At 37.1% G+C, this 21578-nt stretch overlaps 1 protein-coding gene across 1 annotated transcript; it reads left to right on the top strand.

Moving 5' to 3' along the window:
- The first annotated feature begins 1560 nt into the window (after window positions 1–1560).
- Window positions 1561–20596, top strand: AFM (afamin). Its single transcript, XM_055434919.2, has 14 exons — window positions 1561–1648; window positions 4679–4727; window positions 5027–5159; window positions 5872–6083; window positions 6864–6996; window positions 7634–7731; window positions 8499–8628; window positions 10506–10720; window positions 14238–14370; window positions 16718–16815; window positions 17846–17978; window positions 18823–19046; window positions 19821–19953; window positions 20561–20596. Exons 1-14 carry the CDS (start codon window positions 1561–1563, stop codon window positions 20594–20596), a joined length of 1815 nt encoding a protein of 604 aa, XP_055290894.2.
- The last annotated feature ends 982 nt before the right edge of the window (window positions 20597–21578 follow it).

Raw genomic sequence — 21578 nt, forward strand, 5'->3', positions numbered from 1 at the left:
ACTGGAGAAATCTTCACATAAGTGCCAGGCATGAACCAGTAATCAGAAGTCATAAGTAACATAGCTGAGAAGAAAATGAAAAGCAAGTTGATGAAATAGTTGAATAGCTGAAATAACAAAAGGCTATTAGAGGTCAGCATGATCAGTGACATTTGGTTGCAACCAGAGGCCGACCAAGCCAGTTCCAGAAGCCTCAGTCTCTCGCTCCTCTCCCTTTTACTTTATCTACCTCTGCCTCTCTCTCCCCGCTTCTCTTTTACTCTTTCTCTTCACTGTTTACTTATCCATCTGTAAAGATGTCTTTTTTCTTGGTAATTAATAAGCAATCTATGGAGCTATAGTTTAAAACTGTAAATGTGCCTTTGTCTGATAATTTCTCACCAGTAACTTTAGCATCCATTCATGAAACTGATTTAGATCAGTTACAAATGATTATTTACATTTATTAGTTGATCTTCTCAAAGAGAGAAGAGCTTTTGCTTCCTCTCTTTTTATTTTAATTTTGTATTGGTATAGATGCATGGAATTAAAAAAATTAACATGTTATAATACATTCCTTTCATTATTTAGTTTATTGTCAAATTGTCCCACTGATTTCTATCTTCTTTTCACATGTCCCCATTCGTTTTTGAAAATTTCCTTAGTTTTAGAAGTCCAGGATTCTTACAGTAGAGGATAGTGTTTAAAACCTGATGGAGGCACAAAATGGGCTCCAAAGCCATCAAATAGCTACCTGGTAGCTACTGTTTTTGTGTCCTTTTAGTGGCCATAACTAAGAAATAGATTTCTTCTTTTATATCACATACTAAAAATATTTCCTTATTTAGGGTCATGATCTTAGTATAGGTTCCCAGAATTTAAGTGACTGGTTGAAATAACACAAACATCTTTTTTATAAAATTTAAAATTTATGTATTTTTAAATGGAAGGATAATTGCTTTATAGAATTTTGTTGGTTTTTGTCAAACATCAACATGAAAAACACAAACATCTTTAAGGCTATTAATTCTTACAATAAACTTGTTCAGAAACTTTTATTTTGTGGGCACTTGCTTTGCTATAAGTTTACCAGAACAACATCTTATTTTTCCCCTAATTTTATCAAGCATATAAAATTATTTATTTTACAAATAAATTTATTTTATAAAAATATTTATTTTATTTTATAAATAAATTCAACTCCTTTTGATTACCAAAGAAATTTACTATCTTTTTAGTTATTCATCCTCTTTGGTGAATTATTTATTCTTGTCCTTTCTCTTTTGGTATTTGCAATAGTTCAAGATTTTTTTGTCTGTTTGACTAGGTATTGTGCATACTTAACCTGTGGACTTCTTTTTCTAACTCAATAGATTTTTCCAGTAAAACACTGAAGAATTTTTTTCCTGGTTAATAATTAGCAAAAAATTCTGCAGAGTGATCAAATAAAAATCAAATATGAGGTATATGAGAAATAGGTTAAACAAGTTACTTTTTTACTAATAGTGTCAAAGAATAATATAAAAACTTGATTTTCCTCATTCATGTTACTTTTCTTTTGTGAATGTGATTTCTTAAAAAATGAAACAGTTAAAACTTACAGGTTTTGTTATTTTCTTTCTCTTTTTGACTGAATCCCTAACCTTGCCCACACAGCCTCAAGAAGTAGGTAAGATATTTACTTGTCTATCCGCTAAGGAATGACTAAACTGGGCTAATTTCTATTTTTTAAGTTTGGTTTCTTTCAGTTTAAATTTTCACTTGTTTTTTTTTCTCCCTCTCCCTAGTTTACATATACTGATCAGATACCCTGATCTAACCTTTCCAGATATTGTATTTTGGATCATATTACCCTATCTACTGACAGAGACAATTATCACACCCAGCAATCAGTCACCAGCGTAATGGTAATATAAGAAGTGTTGCTGGGAGATATAATTTGGATTTGAAAATATTAATGTTTCTTGCAAATATGTGTAGTGTATGGAAACAGTGGAACATTAGACATGAGTTGAGATTTTACTGGAACTTTGGTCGTTCGTTGTATTTCCTAATTATGTGGTAAACACCTTTAGAGTATGCAGACTCTGCTTCTTCCAACTGTACACAGTTGGCGAATTTTTAAATCCCTGCAAGCCTGTACATTTCCTCAAGCCTAGCTGAAGCAGCGTCAGCCTGGAGGAAAGTGTGACTTTTATGTTTCTTCTACTCAAAGAGGGAACATTTTGAACTTCATCTGTTTGGAGGTGTCTTTTTGTAATCCCTCTGGCCTGAAAGAACCATCTTTTCGCAGTTCACCAAGGTGCTGTAAGTGTTACCATGCCCTGAAGTTGTGGATGATGTCTTAATTTGGTATCCCCTACAGTGCCTGCTGGGGCTTCCCTTGTAGCTCAGTCGGTAAAAAATCTGCCTGCAATGCAGGAGACCTGGGTTTGATTCCTGGGTTGGGAAGAGCCCCTGGAGAAGGAAATGGCAACCCACTCCAGTATTCTTGCCTGGAGAATCCCCATGGACAGAGGAGTCTGACAGGCTACAGTCCATGGTGTCACAAGAGTTGGACACCATTAGCAACTAAACCACCACCAACACCACAGTGCCTGCTAGTGAGCCCAGTCACAGGGCTTAAAGAACGATAGTCATTTTTGAGTTTTCCTTTTCCTTGCACCTTGTAAAAACAAGTTTTTTTAAAAAGTTCTGTTGATTTTTGACTCCAATATTTTTTGCATCCACGTTTTCTTTTGCACTTCTGTTACTCCTACCAAAATTCACGTCCTGCTGATTTCTCAACAAGACAGTTGCAAAAGTCTCCTAATGAGCTTCTAGATTTCCCCCCTCCATCCATTCATTCTTACATTTATTTGACAAATAGTTCTTGTTACTTTCTATTTGTTAGGTACTATGGGAGATCCCAGAACATCAGACATACCATTACCTGGCTGGTATTTCTTAGTTTAGAGAAATGATGATATTACTACTCTATATAAACATTTTTAGTGGCTCTTTTAGTGGTTTCCAGTTGAAGCCCAAACTCCTCAGCTTTATATGAAAGGCACACATAATGTGGATCCAGGTTCTTTCTGTCTCTGGTTCCATTACTTTTCTTTATGACTCACTTTCTCATCAAAGTGGGAGATTAATTGATTAACTGATGCTCCCCAAACATCCCAGGGTTTCTTACCTTTGTGCTTTTACTCACATCATTCTCTCCACACAGAAAGATGAGCTTCCTTACTTCTCAGCTAGCTGAAACCTTGGACATTTTTCAGACTCAACTTCTATACCCCTCCTCCTATAATCCTTTTCTGGTTCCTCACCCAGAGACCATAAGCACTCCTGCTATATGTTGTTGTTTCTCAGTTGCTCAGTCACGTTAAACTCTTTGCGACCCCATGGACTGCAGCATGCCAGGCTTTCCTGTCCTTCACCATCTGCTGGAGCTTGCTCAAACTCATGTCCATTGAGTCAATGAAGCCTTCCAACCATCTGGTCCTCTGTCATCCCCTTTGCCTCCTGCCTTCAATCTTTCCCAGCATCAGGGTCTTTTTTCATGAGTTGGCTCTTCGCATCAAGTGGCCGAAGTCTTGGAGGTTCAGCTTCAGCATCAGTCCTTCCAATGAATATTCAGGATTAATTTCCTTTAGGATTGACTGGTTTAATCTCCTTGCAATCCAAGGGACTCACAAAAGTCTTCTTCAATACCACAGTTCAGAAGCATCAATTCTTTGATGCTAAGCCTTCTTTATGGTCCAATTCTAACATCCATGCATGACTACAGGAAAACTCACAACTTTGACTATATGGACCTTTGTCAGCAAAGTAATGTCTATGCTTTTTAATACACTGTCTAGTGCCCACTTTACTGTAGAATATCATATACATTCTACATTGGATTACAGTCATGTTCATGAGTCACCTGCACTATGAGAGTATTTAGGAACCCACGGTCCAGGGGAGATGTTTTAGTTATCATTGATTGCCTCATAGTAACCAGTACAATACTTTGAAAAAGTAAAGACTCCATGAAAATAGCGTGTATGAACAAATATAAATGTGTTCTGATAAGTATATGCTTATTGGAAAGGAACCAGTGGTGTTAGACTAGTTCAGAGATCACTTAAATATCTGTGTCTGGATAGCATCATAATTTAGGAGAAGGCGATGGCGCCCAACTCCAGTACTCTTGCCTGGAAAATCCCATGGATGGAGGAGACTGGTAGACTGCAGTCCATGGGGTCACGAAGAGTCCGACACTACTGAAGCGACTTAGCAGCAGCAGCAGCAGCAGCATCATAATTTACACCATCAGCATGCCTGGCATCTCTTGCTGGGTGCAACTGTAGCATTATATCACTTAACAATGAAACTTCATACTACTTTTCTAGTCATACCTGTTATCTAGAATAGAAATGGTGCTTGTGTTTGACGTTTGTGGCTGGGGAGCCATCAAAAGTAAATCTAAAGTCTGGTGAGTTTGAGATTAATTCAAATCAATTCAACTTAATGAATATTTTTAAGCACATAATCAACTGTGATTAAGATATAATATTTGGCTCATATGAATCTCTTCTCCATATTAAGTATGCTATTTTTTTCTATATCATTTTTATTTTATACTTTTAAAATGTGTTACATATAGTAATTTACTGGTAAATTATTAAAATACCAGGATACATAATAACTTAAATATCTTTGCTTTCAGATGATGCCAGCATCACCCAGAAATTTATAGAGGATAATGTTGGATATATGTGAGTTCCTCTAAACTTGTTTTGATGATGGTGGTGTTTATTATAAGCTTATCTGACATCTTCCAGAATTATTAATGCTAATATATTAATTAAATATATGCCATTAAAAAGTGAATACAGTATTAAAGAAACATTCAGATGAGGCAATTGAATTGTCAAGAAGTTATAAAACTTAGAGACTTCACATTTTGATAATTCTCTAAGGTTAGTCAGCAAGTGGGTGTTCCTATGAGATTTTGGTTGGACATAACTGGAAATTCTGCAGGTCATCATTGTGTACTCTGTGTGGACTGTTGCAGCACCATCATTGCATTTGCTCAATATATTCAGGAGGCATCCTTTGAAGAAGTAGAAATGTTGGTAAAAGCCATGACAGAACACAGAGATAAATGCTTGGCTGACAGGACACTCCCAGAGTGTTCAAAATTAGCTGTAAGTAAATTGTTTTCATTTCTTAAACAAACAAGCTTATTTGTCAACACTGAGAGAATGTTTGGCTTAAAAATAGAGAGAGATGCTCTATACTCTTGTTTTTACTTTGCCTGACTTCAGTATTTAGGATAAGGCACTTTCTTAGGAGAGATGCAATTCTGTGTACTGATGCACAGGAGGACTTGGCTATGAGCTTGCAGTCCATGCCATAGTATACAGGCAGGAAGGCTAAACCAATAGCCTGGCAAAGTGCACAGAAGTAAAGTTCCTTTCTTTACCTGCTTCTCAATATGTACTCTATGTCACACCCCCTTTTCTTGGAGTCCTCCCAATAACCATCTGCATCTCTAGAAAGCTATACTTTACCAACCCATTACACTCTGACCCTGTTACCTTGAGAGAGAAGAAAATTCATCGGGTCGCCAAGAGTCAGACACGACTGAGTGACTGAACTGAACTGAACTGAAGGGAGATGTAGGCAGAAAAGAGATAGGAAGAGGTTAAGGGGACTCAGGATAGGATAGAGTATCCCAAAGTGTAGGATGGTTGTCAAGGCTGTGGGTAGGGATGCTCTGCTGGCAATATTGAGAACATCCTGGAATCTCTTTCTCAAAGAGTGATGCTCACCACTCATTGCTTCCATTGTGTCATCTCAGAAGCCTGAAAAATGTTGCAATGAATAAAATGTGTCTTTTCCTTTTCTGTTGTCCAGAATGAGGTTTTACTGGAAAATATATGTGCCATGGAGGGACTGCCACAAAAGTATAACTTTTCACACTGTTGCCATAAGGCTGACTTTGAAAGAAGAGTCTGCTTCTTCCATAATAAGAAAGCTGATATAGGACTTTTGCCTCCTCTCCCTACTCTGGATCCTGAAGAGAAATGCCAGACTTACAAAAATAACAGGGAATCTTTTTTGAATAAGTAAGTTTAATTTTAGTAGAAAAATCATCTAATTGAAGAATTATTCTTAGGCTAAATTCAGTATCTATTCTAAAGGAAAATAGCTGAGTTTATGGATCAATTAGTTTATTCAACATGCATTTGTGTGTCAGATTCTGTGGTCATTGTTGAGAAGATGAACAAGATATGAAACCTGCTTTCAAGATCTTTTCAATAATGATGTGTATTTTCTAATAGATAAGCCCCAGAACCCAAGTGTGTACATGGTACGAAAACACTACTGGAGGAAATATATGGTCTTTCAAAAGGGAAGGTGCAGCTTTTATCAAAGATAAACATTAAGTCAATGGATGTTTAGCAGTCCAATAGTTGCAGAAGCCGAGACTTTTCCTGGAAAGCTTAAATCACAAAGTTTTCTTTTTACATGTAAGTGATTATGATCTCTGAATCTCAGATGGAGTCTGTATAGGTAGCTGTTCTTTGAGCATGATAAGGAGAGCTGCGGACCATCTGGCATCATGGGGAAGAAAAGAGAATACCCAGGGCCTTGCATTCATGATTAGAACTGCAATCATCATTCTTATTTGGGAGTTGGCAACTTCAGCGGTCTGACATTTTTGGAGGCTCAGTAATGTTGCCTTCCTTTGAAGCCTCCAGTAACGGGAAATCCTTCTTCCTGTCACCTTTACTTTTGCAACTTGATCTTGTCAAATCTTCTCTTTCCCTTTCCTTGTCTACCATGCCTTCACTTCTTTCCTGTTTTTCCCCCTTCCCTCCTTCCTTCCATTTTTTCTTTTGAAGTTATGTTTATGAAGTTTCCAGAAGGAACCCCTTCATTTTTGCTCCTACACTTCTAACTGCTGCTGCTCGTTTTGAGGAGATGACTAAAACATGCTGTGAAGAACAAGAAAAAGCTAACTGCTTTCAAACAAAGGTGGGCATTCCATTTACCGTTATATGCATTCATTCCATTTAACAAAGGTAGGTATTACACTTATTAAAAGGACAGGGAGTCACCCGAAATCGTAGATCTTTACTTAAAACTAAATTATAGCAAAAGAGCTTTTTACCAGTTATCAGCCATTTTCTTGTCACTTTCATTGTTTCTTCAACCCATTCACCCCCTGCTAACTGATCTAAAATTTCTTATTACTTGAGACCTTTGAAAAATTGCCTATTTCTAGGGTCTCTCTTCTGGTTTTTGTCTTTCTTGTAAATTGGAAGGAAACACTAGTGAGTAACTAACCAGGGTAAAAATGACATTTTATCTTCTATCTTGGACAAGTCCTAAACTGTATAAGTGAATCATCCTGGAAGAGAGGGACAAGCTTACTGCACACTGCACTTCCCAGCAAGTGTAATTTAGTCATCAGGAAGACTGGCTCTGCCTTTATAATGTGCCATACATTTATATTTATTTTGAAAGACACACTTCCAGAGATAAAAAAAACCCCATAGGTTTTCTATTTCTGAGGAAACATTGGGATTGTTTGGTTGACATGTGTTTAGGAAATAAGAGAATAATGGGATTTTTCCACTTGCTTCAACAGAATTTTCTCTTTATCCCTCAGGCAGAACCTTTCATATACTATTTAAAAGCATTGTCTTCTTATCAAAAAAATGCCTGTGGGGCACTTATGAAATTTGGACCACAAATCTTACAATCTATGTGAGTTTTATAATCTATCTTTTGTTTTTATTTGTATTTTGTTGGTCTGTGTTCCAATTTTGTTAAATCATTGATGACTTTTTATTTATTCTCTTCTTAGATCCTCAGGGGTTTTGAGGTGGGGGTTAATCTGCTTGGATTACTCAGAACCAGGACTTAGATCAGGTGGGGAGATGCCAGTGAGAAAGAGGGCGACTTCTGAGTTAGCTTTTGGTTAGTTGGGACTCTGAATGGGTCTGGGAGTTCCCAATCAGAGTTTTAAAACCTCCAAGTGCTTTAGACATGACTTATCCATCCATCTTTGACTTTAATAACTAGGAAACTATCTTCTAGGGATACATTTTATTTCACATCTTACCTAGCCAATGAGCAATGGTACTAGTGCAATGTTTTGTGAGAAATTCTGAGATTTCAAAAAGATCAGTGAAAAAGGGTGCTGTGATGAATTATCTATGCCTGCCATGGACTCACAAGAAGAAATGGTGGTCCTTAAAAAATGTGTTTTGCTGTAACAATTGTGGAAGAGGACATGTCTTTCAAGCCTTTTTCTCCCCCTAGTCCTGAACTAGAACTCAAAATGTCAACCTAAGATTTTCAAAATGATCATGTGGGCCAAGTAATGTATAAACAGTTATTTGGTAAAGCCATTGGTGAAAAAGCAAGGATACCAATGCTTACTGCAGCTACTTATACTGTATTAGCAAAGAACTTCCTTTTGTCTATTTGCTGTTCAAGTTGTTTTAGTGGTTTATCAATTCTGTTTCCAGAAACATTGCTGTACTTAGTCAAAAATTCCCCAAGATTGAATTTAAGCAACTTACCTCCCTTCTAGAAGATGTTTCTTCCAAATATGATGGATGCTGTGAAGGGGATGTTGTGCAGTGCATCCGTGGCAGGGTAAATATTCTATAAAACCAAGCAAAAAAATAGTGATTTCAGGGTGGCTGTTTTTTATTCTAAAGTTGCCTTAATGTGTGGCTACTCACTACAATAAAATCATAATGTTAAATAAATTGTTTGGGAATAACAGATAGCACTACTGTACATAAAACAGATAAACAACAAGGGCCTCCTGTTTGGTACAGGGGGCTACATTTAATATCTTGTAGTAGCTTCTAATGGAAATGGAAAAGAATCTGAAGAAATAATATGTAGCCTCTTGCATATATGTTCAGTTATATATATATATATATATATATATATATATATGACTGCAACTAACACACATTGTAAAACACCTATACTTCAATAAAAATTGTTAAATAATAACATGAACCAAATAAAATAAAAAATATAGTATTAACAAATGAGACCAAATAAAGCATTGGAGTTTTTAATGAATGAGATTGCTTTTAGATTGCTTAGTTGATTCTATTTTATGTGACTAAATGCACATGACATAATGCCCAGGAATTTAGAATTTGTGAACATTCATTCAGCCAGACTAAAGTTTTCTTTAATATTGCAAATACTCTTTTAGAGATATTAGAAATTAACAGTAAAGCTCAGAAAACAACTGGTGATCTTTATGTTTTTAAGAGTTGCTTTTTCTGAGTTTCTTCAGAATACTTAGGAATGATCTTTTCAAATAAGTGAATATGTTCATTTAAAATAACTCTTACAGTAGCCTTTAAAGTGATTCTCTAAGGACATATACTGGTAAATATAATAGTGACCTAGTTGAGTTGTTCATGTATACAAAGGTAAAGGATTAAAATTTTTCATTAAAAATAATCCTGATTTCTTAGTTGAAATTAGTTTTTTTTTTTTAGTGATTTTTAAAATTAGTCTTACTGTTTTAAATTCAAAACAAAACATCATGCTCATTAGATAACTTGAATTTTGGAGTATGAAGATATATACATTTTATTTCAAGCAATGGACAATAGATGTCCCCAAGAATTATTTTGGCCTTAACTTTATTGCAATGAAAAGCAGACTCACTCACTGTTTATTTGTGAATTTTTTGGTCATTTATAGGGATGTTGGTTTTATAATATTGAATATAATGTACTGAATTAAGATATAATTGAAGAGTTTTCTGTGAAGTTTGGAGCTGAGACTAAGGGATCATATTACATTTTTAATATCCTTTTTTTTGATGGCTTTATGTAGAAATAAGAGCAATTGAATGGTATACTTCATTCAAAATAGAAATGAAATTTCAGACAAAAGAGATGTGTTGCCCCAAATAATGATGGCCTTAGGTGAGATATATATTTGTCTGCAAAGATGGACTCCCTGGTTCTATGTGGTTTGCTGGAAACATGGTACAAACCTCCATTCCGTTTCTCATCTCAGCCTAGAGCTCCATCTCATTCCTCACGTTCAGTGTTCCCCAGAAGAAGATTCCAGGTAGAGGAACAACTTGAGCAGAGTCAGAGTGTCTGGAATAGTCAAATGCTTTGAGAAAACTCAATGCAGTTCATGTGAAGCTGTAACAGAGAGGAGGAGAAATGTGTAGCCTCATTCTGAAGAGTCTGGAGGAAGAAGCAGGGGTTAGCCCACCTTTAAGAAAATTCCAGCTAATATGTAACACATTTATGAGTCTATTTTTTTAAATTACATCATCTAAAGTCCTAAGAAATCAAGTTTGCATAAAATGAAATTTCACTGTATTAAATCAATGCAAAATTTAATTAGCTATCAAATTAATTGATGAAATAATTCTAGATGTAATACATATGGTTGGTTTTGCATTCCAATTATGAAGGAGAATCTAGCCCTGAAGAACTTATGAAAATAAAGTCATTTCTCATTCTTATTTGATACAGATCAAGGTTATGAGCCATATTTGTTCAAAACAAGATTCCATCTCCAGCAAAATCAAAGACTGCTGTGAAAAGAAAATACCAGAGCGTGGAGAGTGTATCGTTTACTCCAATAAAGATGATAGACCAAACGACTTATCTTTCAGAGAAGCAAAATTTATTGAAAGTGACAATGTGTGTGAGAAACGAGATGCTGACCAAGAGACCTTCATGGCTGAGTAACATACCTCTATATTGACATTTATAAGGCAAAAAGAAACTTATGACTTGATCTATTTTGGCTAACTTGGGTGGCAGATACAGGAACCATTTAAATCACTGGATATACCACATAATTTTTAAAAATCATGGTTTTAGATTGTAATCTTTTTACATTATTTTAGAAATTGCAACTGCGCTATGACAGTGATGGCTAACATTTATTGAGTACTTGATATGTGCCAGACAGTGGGCTAAGTACAGATTATCTATTTTAATTTTCACAGCAGTCATGTAAAATAAGCATGATTTCTCCCAATTTTCAGAAGAGCAAACTGAGGTACAGGGAAGTTAAGTAATTTGTTTAAGGTTCACAGTTAAAATATGGCAGACTAAGGATATGACCCAGGAGGTCTGACTTATCTGCCGTGCTCTCCCCTGTCTTCTCCCCAAACTCCCACTACTGTTTAGCTGACTTGGAAGCAAAAGAACTAGATTTGAATCCTGGTAGAATCATCGGGACAAGTTAACCTGTCTGTATTTTAGGAATTGTATATAAAATTCATATGAGGATATTTAGTCATTCAAAGTTTGTCAGTAATAACTCTGGGTTGACCAAAAAGTTCATTTGGATTTTTTTCTGTAAGATGTTATGGAAAATCTCAAATGAACTTTTTGGCCAACTTAATATAATCCAGGGGCTTTACCAAGTTAAACAGGATTTTTGCCTCCAATAAGTTTTCATCAACAGAAGTGTGATGTGGAAAGAGACGGCCTCATAAATATATGGGTGCAAGAAACACTCTTTAATCTCTGAAAGCACTAGACCATAGGCAATATGGGGGTAGAAGAGGAAGTCCTTGGGAACTCTGAAAAGTCTTGATGGGGAGGAGGTACTTGAAGAAATGCTGATAATCTGGATAGAAGGGGTAGAACACTGATAGAAGTGTGAAACTGCATGGTGTGTATGTGGTTGTGCTAGGGTTTCTGCAGTGAGAGAAGAGGGTAGGGAGAGGCACATGGGGTCAGATCACCCAGATATGCTAAGTAACAAGATGCCACCAAAGGGTTTTCATTGAAGAATAAGGAAGGACAAAATCACTTTTGTCTTTTAGAAACTTCATCTGGAATGAATCCCAGTTTGGGGCTTAGGTGGTTGGTAAGTAGTTTTCAGACTCAATGAGATGGGAAGTATGGGGGAAGGTTTGTGGGAAAGAGAAACTATTTGTATCTGAGCACATTGATTTCCCAGGTGGCGCTAGTGGTAAAGAACTTGCCTGCCAGTGCAGGAGGCGTAAGAGATGAGGGTTCGATCCCTCGGCTGGGTAGATCCCCTGGAGGAGGGCATGGCAACTCACTCTAGTATTCTTGCTTGGAGAATCCTATGGACAGAGGAGCCTGGCAGTCTACAGTCCATTGGGTTGCAAAGAATTGAACACGACTGAAGCAACTTAGCGCGCATACATTGACTTTGAGGTGCCTGTGAGGTAATGCAGTGGAAATATCATATGTTGATTTTATATATGAACCTGGAATTCTGGAAGGATATCTGGATTGAAGACACAGGTTATTGAATACTTAACCAAATTTTCAGTGCTTCGCATCTGTCAATCAATTTAATTTTCAAAACAAACTTCTGTGGTTAGAATACTTTTTTAAAATCATCATTTTACAGGCAAGGAAACTGAAGCACAGAGGTTAAGTAACTTGCTCCAAAGTCATACAACTAATATGTGGTGGAGTGAGGGTTCAAAGGCAACCAGTGTGGCTCCAGATTCCTGTTATAACCACTGAGCTCCACTGCTTCTCATGAATCATGGATGCTCAGTCAAATTAAACTAAATCACTGATGCAGTGCATTGCACTTGTACCTGACATAGACTTGCTAAATGGAAGCAGTTTTCATTCTTATCCTCATTCTCATCACCTCCATCATCGTCACCATGACAACTAAGATAGGGTGGGAAGCATGGGGAGAAATGATAGAGCAGCAATGAACATGCTGAACCAGAAACAGTTTATGGTGCAGTTTTTCTGGATGCCAATATTTGATGCCAGACCTCAGTGGATCTGCCATGCTAGGGGTTTTTCTTCCAGGGGGTTTTGTTCACAATATTTTGGTGGTGAGATTTTAGGTGTAATTTTATTTCTGAGGAAAAGTTCATGGCTTTTATGAAATATTAAGGGGAGCCCTTGATTCTCTGAAGTTTAACACCACTGCTTTAGAATATGGGACTATATCTCGCAACCGGGACTGAGAAGGTAAATGGGGAAGAGGAGAGATGTCAGAAAAGCCAAGATTAATCAAGAGAAAAAGGCTACAAGACAAAGAGAGATGACAAAAGTCCCTTGGACTTGAAAAGCTATTGTGATGTATGACTCTCACAAAACATAGATCATTTTGACTTAATTTGAAAGAATAAAGATGATATTTCTATGAAGAAAACTGTAAACATCACAGGGTGGTTAAAGAAAACAGCTCTCTTGAGAAAAGAGTTGGCTTGGTTTAAAAAGAATGAAGTAGGCATCCTCTGGGACCTAGGTGCAAATTTTACAAAGTGAAAGTGTTAGCTGCTCAGTCATGTCTGGCTCTTCTTGACCTATGGGCTATAGCTGGCCAGGCTTCTCTGTCCATGGCTCCAGGCAAGAATACTGGAGTGGGTAGCCATTCCCTTCTCCAGCGGATCTTCCTGACCCAGGGATTGAACCCAGGTCTACCTGCATTACAGGCGGACTCTACTGTCTGAGCCACCAGGGAAGCCAATAGCCAAGTGCTTTACTGGGCTGAGACAGTTTCCTTAGCTGTGAAATACTGCTTACCTTGAGGGCTAAGTGAAGTTCAATGAGACAGTGTTTTATAAAGGCTAGGAAGCCAATCTTTGTCTCCTATGCCCAAAGCTTGATCCAATGCCTCGCACCTACTAAGGGCTTAATAAGTGTTAGCCTCTTCCTCTCCCTTTCCCACTTAGTCCTCTAATCACACCCACCTGTACCCTTATGACGCCTCACTGAGTCAGGAAAACGACTGCCAATGATTTGGACCTGCAGGGGTGATTACTCCCATAACTGACAAGTGACAGGATGGAGTCATGGGCAAAGTCTGCTCCACAATCTCTCCCCAGGTGCGCCAGCAGCGAGGAGAAACCATATTCCCAAAATCTCAGGATGGAGGTTGAATGCATTTCCCAACAGAATTATACTTGATATGTATTTCCTAAAGTATTGGTAGCATGATCTACTATTTCTGATGCTTTATGGATAAAATTATTTTAACAGCGAATGATAAACACCTCTAACCATTCTATCCCTCCAAGTAAAAAACATTGCTATTTTAAAACATAATATGAAAGAAAATCTTTGTAACATGGTCTCTTTTGTCAAAATGTCCTCTTAAGTCACTCCTTTGCCAGATAAAGATGAAACAGGATTTGAAGGCAGACTCAGTAATAAAAGGTATCCCCAGAGTAAAAGATAGCAGGATTTGGTGTTTTGCTCTTTCTTGAAGTTCTAATGTGCAAAATATTTTACATATCACAGGTTTCTTTATGAGTACTCAAGGAGACATCCAGAACTGTCCACACCAGAGCTGTTAAGAATTGCTAAAGTGTATGAGGATCTCCTGAAAGAGTGTTGTAACATGGAAAACCCTCCTGAGTGTTACCGTCATGCGGTAGGTTCCATCCTAGTAGGCTCAGAGAATTAAACAAACAAAACAGCAAACACTTAAAAACTATCAAAGTTTTATTCCGGTTCAGAGGGTAGAAAATGTGAGTGACCAATCTGAGTCTATCTAAAATTCAGTGTAATTTGATCACTGGGAAGACCAACATCACCTCTTTGGGTTACACATAATGTTTAGAACTATGAATCCTGTGTGTTGAGGCAAAAAACTTCTGATTAGATATTTATATTTTTATTTATGTGCACTTGTGTTTTCTTGAGCCATCTTGGATTTTTTATGATTATAAAAATAATAAATGATTATTAAAGATGATTAAGAAATTATTGAAAGTTATAAAGGAAAAAGTAAAAACTTTCTGATTCTGTCCTCAATAAATAGCTTTAATTAACATTTTTTCATCTTTTCTATGCATATATGAATCTATTTATGCTATTTATATGTATGTTTAAAAATAAGATTGGGATACTATTTTCTGAAGAAATTTTTGGATTTGTTTTTATTTATTGTCATAAAAAACATTTTACATTATTAAACAGACTTCAAAAAAATTCACTTTATTTTACATGATGGTATTCCATCATAATAATATATCTAAATGCTCTCCTACTGTATCTTTGACATTTTGGACATTTATTTAGCTTTTTAAATTTTTTATAAGTGACCCTAAGTATCTCATTTTATTCATCTCTACTAATGCAGCTACTGCTGCTAAGTCACTTGAGTTGTGTCCGACTCTGTGTGACCCCATAGACGGCAGCCCACCAGGGTCCCCCGTCCCTGGGATTCTCCAGGCAAGAACACTGGAGTGGGTTGCCATTTCCTTCTCCAATGTGTGAAAGTGAAAAGTGAAAGTGAAGTCGCTCAGTCATGTCCGACTCATCACGATCCCATGGACTGCAGCCTACCAGGCTCCTCCATCCATGGGATTTTCTAGGCAAGAGTAGTGGAGTGGCTTGCCATTGCCTTCTCCGATCTCTATTAATAGTTATGACTATTTTCTTAAGAGAGATTATCAGAAGGAAAATTACTACATCAAAGTATATAGACTTTAAAATAAAAAAAATAATTGATACAAATGACCAAGTTGCTATCTAGAAATTATTACCAGCATATAGTCCAATATAGTGTTGAAAATGTTCGTTTCACCCCCACCTTCACCAACACTGCACATGAAAATTAACTTTGCTAAATGGTGACTGTGTTTTAAGAATTTAGTTGATTTTTGTAACTTTTTATTTTATATTGGAATATAGTTGATTAAAAATGTGATAGTTTCAGGTGCATAGCAAAGTGATTCAATTAAACATTTAAGAATATATTTTATAATGGAGCTAAGCTTTTCCTATATGATTTTAGCTACTGTATTTATAATTTCCTGTGAACCATTTGTTCACATCTTTTACTGATTTTCCTGTTGAAATTAGTGTTTTTAATATCAGTTCATATGCATTTTTGTGTATTACAGAAATTAATTATTTGATGTTTTTTATTTGCTTCTCATTCATTTGAAATGTGTTGCTTTGCTTTAATTAAAAAATTACCCCCACTTGCCAAAAATGCCAGTTTATACCCATTCATATTTGAGCAAGAAGTAAGAAGACTTGAGTTTCGTCCAGCTTTGCCACTGTCCCTAATGAGGAGGTCTATTCTTGATCCTTAAATGGAGCATAGTGCTAGAAAATTCTTTTTATTTTATGAAGATACAATTAATCCTACAGCATCCATCCACTGGTGTGTAGTTTTCTCCCTGGTGGACACTTAGTTGGTGTCCAACTTTATTCTATGTGAGAGTTTGTCAAGTATTTGAAGACAATTATTGGAGGTTTTAATTTTCAATTCTAAATGATTAAAAAGATGGTATAAAAAAGATATATGTGATTAAAAGTGTTCTGTAGCAATACTTGCCTATTGGGTAATTCTAGGCAAGTCACTTGACTTCACAGGACCAGATGACCACTGGCCACTTGACTTCACAGGACCAGTGACCAACGGCCACTTTAAAGGGAAAATCTATATGATCATTGTCAGCATCATATTTGAATTCCACTTTGTAGACTTTAAAGCTCTATAAAATATACAAGGTAATGATGATGAAATTTAAACTTCCACATTTTGGCAAACACCATATCTATATATCTAACTATAATTAAAAAGATTCAAATACTAACATACATATATAGAAAACTACCCTCAACTTAGTGACTAATTTATGATAAGGATAACTTGAAAATACTATGTAAGTATAAAAAGAGAAATTAGACAAGTCAACATGAATCTTATGATTAAATTTATGATTAGATAAAATTTTCAAAGGCATGATTGTTCTTATTTTCAGGAAAATAGATTCAATGAGACAACAGAGAAAAGCCTCAAGATAGTAGAAAGAGAATGTGAACATTTTCAGAATTTGGGGAAGGATGACTTGAAATACCAGTAAGTTGTTTGAACAAGCAAGTTAACCCTTGTGACCAGGATAAAATAAAGATGGCCACAAAGTGTCAAAAATTTAGCTCAGCCCTTTTGTGGTGAATTCATAAATTCTGGGAAAGAGTAATCACACAAGAGTTAAGAATTCACATCGAGCTGTCATTTTAAAACTTTATCAGAAATCAGGCTAGAAATGGAAGAAATACAGGATTTTGGACAAATTGATTATCTAATGCTTTAGTTTTTGTTTAGACTTATCTTTTTTACTCCCAACCCAGAATTGCTGGATTTTGCCTCATTTCAGGCATGGGGAATGGAATGCAGCCAACTTCAGGTTGTTATATTTTCCCGAGGAAAAGATGCTCTTCCCAAGATTTAAGCGCATCTCATGGAGTTTAAAGAAATAATTTTGGATTTGCTTAAAACTTTAATATTTGTTTTTAAAGTACTTTGTGAACATTCATGAATAATATGAAGTTTTTTCTGAATTTTTAAAATTAATTACCATGCTAATGTATTGTACATTGAAACCAAACATCTTCAAAACAAAACACAAAAAATATGTTTTCACTATTTCTGCAGTTGGGTTGTTAGCTGGAAATTCAGCCCTTGAAAGATCTTTGTTTCTTTCTTCCTTCATCTCAGATTATCCTTTTCCAACATGTATTTATTAAATTTTCCCTTTGAAATGTTTATTTACAGTGCAAGGGATTTCAAGTAGGAGTTTACATACTAGCTAGCCAAGATACTTGCTGCCAAGGCGCTCCTATCTTCACAGATGACACACGATAGGCAAATCTGATAGTTTCTGAATTGTCATGAAATTAGAAGGAAGCGCATATGCAGAGATCTATAGAAGGCAGGATGCAGGGAAATGGGGGGTGAAGAGACTGATCTCTACCATTTTATGAGAGAGCCGAGGTTCACATTGCCCTTCCATTGGTTGTCCCTAGCCTTGCAGAGTTGGAGTTTCAGGTGGCTAAGCAAGGGAAGATGGGCTTCTGCTTTTGTTCAGAACAGACATATGCTCTTTCAGCTACCTCATCAATCTCACGAAGCTAGCCCCCCAGCTCTCCACTGAAGAACTGACCTTTCTTGGCAAGGAAATGGTGATGGCTTTGACCACCTGCTGTACCCTGAGCGAAGAGTTTGCCTGCGTTGATAATTTGGTGAGCCTAGCCCACATACCTGCCTGTTCCTAAAAAGAAAAAAAAAAAAAAAGATACCTGCACTCATTGATTTATAAGTGATTGTCTTCCTCTCTTCATTATTTTTAACATTGTTAAGCAAGGAATATCAAGCTTTATTTTTAGCTCTCTGTGTCAAAATCCTGAGGAACTAAAGAGAATGTTTTGAATAGTTGCTTGGGGGTCTCCAGATCATCTTTCTTCTTCTTTTTTTTTTTTTTACTGCACTGAGGCTTTGTTGCGGCATGTGAGCTTTCTCTACTTGCAGCGAGTGGGGGCCACTCTCCAACTGTGGTGTATGCGCTTCTCATTGTGGTGGCTTATGTTGTTGCAGAGCAGGGGTTATAAAGCATGGGCTTCAGTTGGGGTGCATGGGCTTAGTTACCCTGCAGCATGTGGGATCTTAGTTCCCGGACCAGGGGTCAAACCCATGTCCTGCGCATTGACAAGCAGACGCTTAACCCCTGGACCAACAGCCAAGTCCCATTTCTTCTTATTTATACTAGAAGTAATTTGTTAGAGCAAATGACTTGGAATCATAGTATTGTTTCAGGGTGACAGAGAAAATGTCATAATTTTAAGTAACACTATAAATTCTTCTTCTTGTCCCACCTACATCAAGCTTAGTCTATAGGAATTTAAATGACTATGGCTTGAAATTTTGTTATAATGCCATTTAGTACTTCAGCCTCTCTTTTTTTTTTTTTTTTGCACATAGTGTCATGTTATGATTGCAGAGGCTTTTCTAAGCTGACAGTGATATTAGAACAAACTAACAATTCATCTACCATATTTCAAAACTTCATTGCAACTTTCATCGGTACAGGTGGATTTAGTTCTTGGAGAGTTATGTGGAATAAATGAAAATCGAAATATCAACCCTGCTGTGGACCACTGTTGTAAAACAAATTTTGCCTTCAGAAGGTCCTGCTTTGAGAGCTTGGAAGCTGATAAAACATATGTACCCCCATCTGCCTCTCAAGGGTTATTTACCTTTCACGCAGACTTGTGTCAGGCTCATAACGAGGAACTCCAGAGGAAAAAAGACAGGTACCAACCTTCTCTTCTGTTCATCATTTTCTTTAGGCGGAAGACATATCACATTTTAATGAGGTTTATTGTAATGGGTATGTGATCTTGATGTTATAATCCTGTTCCTTCTGTCAAACCGTCCAATCTATCTAGTTATAAAACTTAGTCTTTTCTTTTGCTAGAGATTTGGAGTGTCCAGGCTGTGATTTGGAAACGTGAGTGAGGGTGGCCATAAACAGTCTCAAAGGAGGTTCATAATGAATCAGATTTTTTTGAGAGAATGTCATAGATGCTTGTTCCAAGAATCTCTCTTAATGTTTGAAGATATGAGAGGCCCAAAAGGGATAGGAATTTTGCTTTTGTTTTCTCAGGCAATGCTATAAATGCCAAAGAATCAGATTTTTTTTGGATGTAGGCAGTGTCTGTATCAAGTGGAGTGGAAACAGAATTCAGTTACTGAGGAAGAGAGAATGTTTTGAAATGAATTTTCTAGAAACATCAAAAGTCACATATTCTACAATATTGTGCACAGCAAAGACTTACTATATGTTCCCACAGTTTATACAGTTTTGTCCATAATTACACAAGCCTCCAAAGAATGTTATCATGGAATCCATCCCATGTGTTTCGAAGAAAGGTCTCAGGACCTCCTTTCAAAAGTAGAATATTTTAACTTTTTACATTCACCTAAATGGAGATTTCAAAGATACAATTCTATAACAAGCCTTTTGGAGAAGAGGAGTTCCAGAAAGAAACTGTTAATTGATTCTGTTTGACATCATTGGGTCACAGGTTTCTTGTCAACTTACTGAAACTGAAGCCTGAACTTGCAGGGGAGGAACTATGGTCGTTGCTGGCGGATTTCACGAATGTGGTGGAGAAGTGCTGCAAAGCCCAGGAGCCTGAGGCCTGCTTCAAGGAGGAGGTATTTCCAGCTCTTTTGTCTAGAATTCAACTGGTATTCCTGGTCAAACAAAGAAAATGGAACTCCCCACAGGACCCTGCTTCCTCCTTGTGATGTCTCCCTCCAAGTCCATCCATGTTGTTGAAAATGGCAAAATTTCATCCTTTTTTATGTCCGAGTAATATTCCATTGTGCCTACATACCACATCTTCTTTATCCACTCATCTGTTGATGGACATTTAAGGTTGCTCCTATATTTTGACGATTGTAAATAATGCTACTATGAACATGGGTCTATATGTATCTTTTCATTAAATTATTTATTTATTTATTTATTTGGCTGCACTGGGTCTTAGACCAAGGATTGAACCCAGGCCCCCTAAATTGGAAGTGCAGAGTTAGTCACTGGACCACCAGGGAAGTCCCTGGGCTGCATGTATCTTTTCAAATTAGTGTTTTTTTTTTGGATATATATCTCTCGGTCATAAGGCAGTTCTATTTTTAGTGTTTGGAAACCCTTGTACACTGTTGGTGGGAATGTAAATTGGTGGGGCCACTGTGGGAAAACAGTATGCAGGTTTCTCAAAAATTTTCCTATATGTTTTTATTTCTATTTTTTCTCTCTCAGAGTCCAAAATTGGCAGCCAAAAGTCAGGTTGCTTGAAAAGCACCAAGTAAAACCCACCTAAGGTAATGCCTTCTATCTCAATCAAAGGCTAAATGTATTGGTAACTTTGGTTGTTTTTACTTTTCCCCTCTCATACTTCACTGTTGATTTCTAGTTCATCCCTTAGGCCTTGCACTAACATTTCTGGTTTATCCCCCTGGCCTTGTGCTAACAAACCCTAGTACTGGTCCTGTAATGTGTCTCTGGGTGTCAGTCACTCTTGATGGCTGGGATGGCACTACTGTGTTTCTGCTAGCACTGTCTTACTGTTCCAGCAGTTTTCTGAATATAAAGACATCCATTCTTCTGCCTTCCTGCTACTGCACTCAGATGTTTGGACCAGAAAAGAAAGGCAAAGAATCTATTAATGAAAGTTCACAGGGGGAGGGCGGGGTTGGGATGGGCAGACAGGCCTCAGTAACTTGTTCTAAGAGCCTTACTGCAGGATTTACATAAAAGAAAAGTGATATGTTTGTAATTTCAAAAAGGTATATAAAGGATCTCTTTTCCCCTGTAGTTTCTGGAAGACTTAGTCACAAATGTTAGGAACAAAAGGTTGAGTAGATATAGCAATGATGTTCAATGTCGGGAAAGAGAGACCTCAATACCGCCCCCTGCTTCCCCGCCACCTGGCCAGAAGGCAAGTTTGGATCTACAAAAGGCAAAACATAGCTACCATTAAGAGATTTTTATGGTGGCAAGCCACTCCAGTACTCTTGCCTAGAAAATCCCATGGACGGAGGAGCCTGGTAGGCTGCAGTCCATGGGGTTGCTACAAGTCAGACATGACTGAGCGACTTCACTTTCACTTTTCACTTTCACACATTGGAGAAGGAAATGGCAACCCACTCCATTGTTCTTGCCTGGAGAATCCCAGGGACGGGGGAGCCTGGTGGGCTGCCGGCTATGGGGTCACACAGAGTCGGACACGACTGAAGTGACAGCAGCAGCAGCCCATGTATATGGGATATCTAGCCAT

This window comes from Moschus berezovskii, chromosome 5 (assembly GCF_049115385.1).
Source record: "Moschus berezovskii isolate FMDL1 chromosome 5, NW_MosBer_1.0, whole genome shotgun sequence".
Lineage (NCBI taxonomy): Eukaryota > Metazoa > Chordata > Mammalia > Artiodactyla > Moschidae > Moschus > Moschus berezovskii.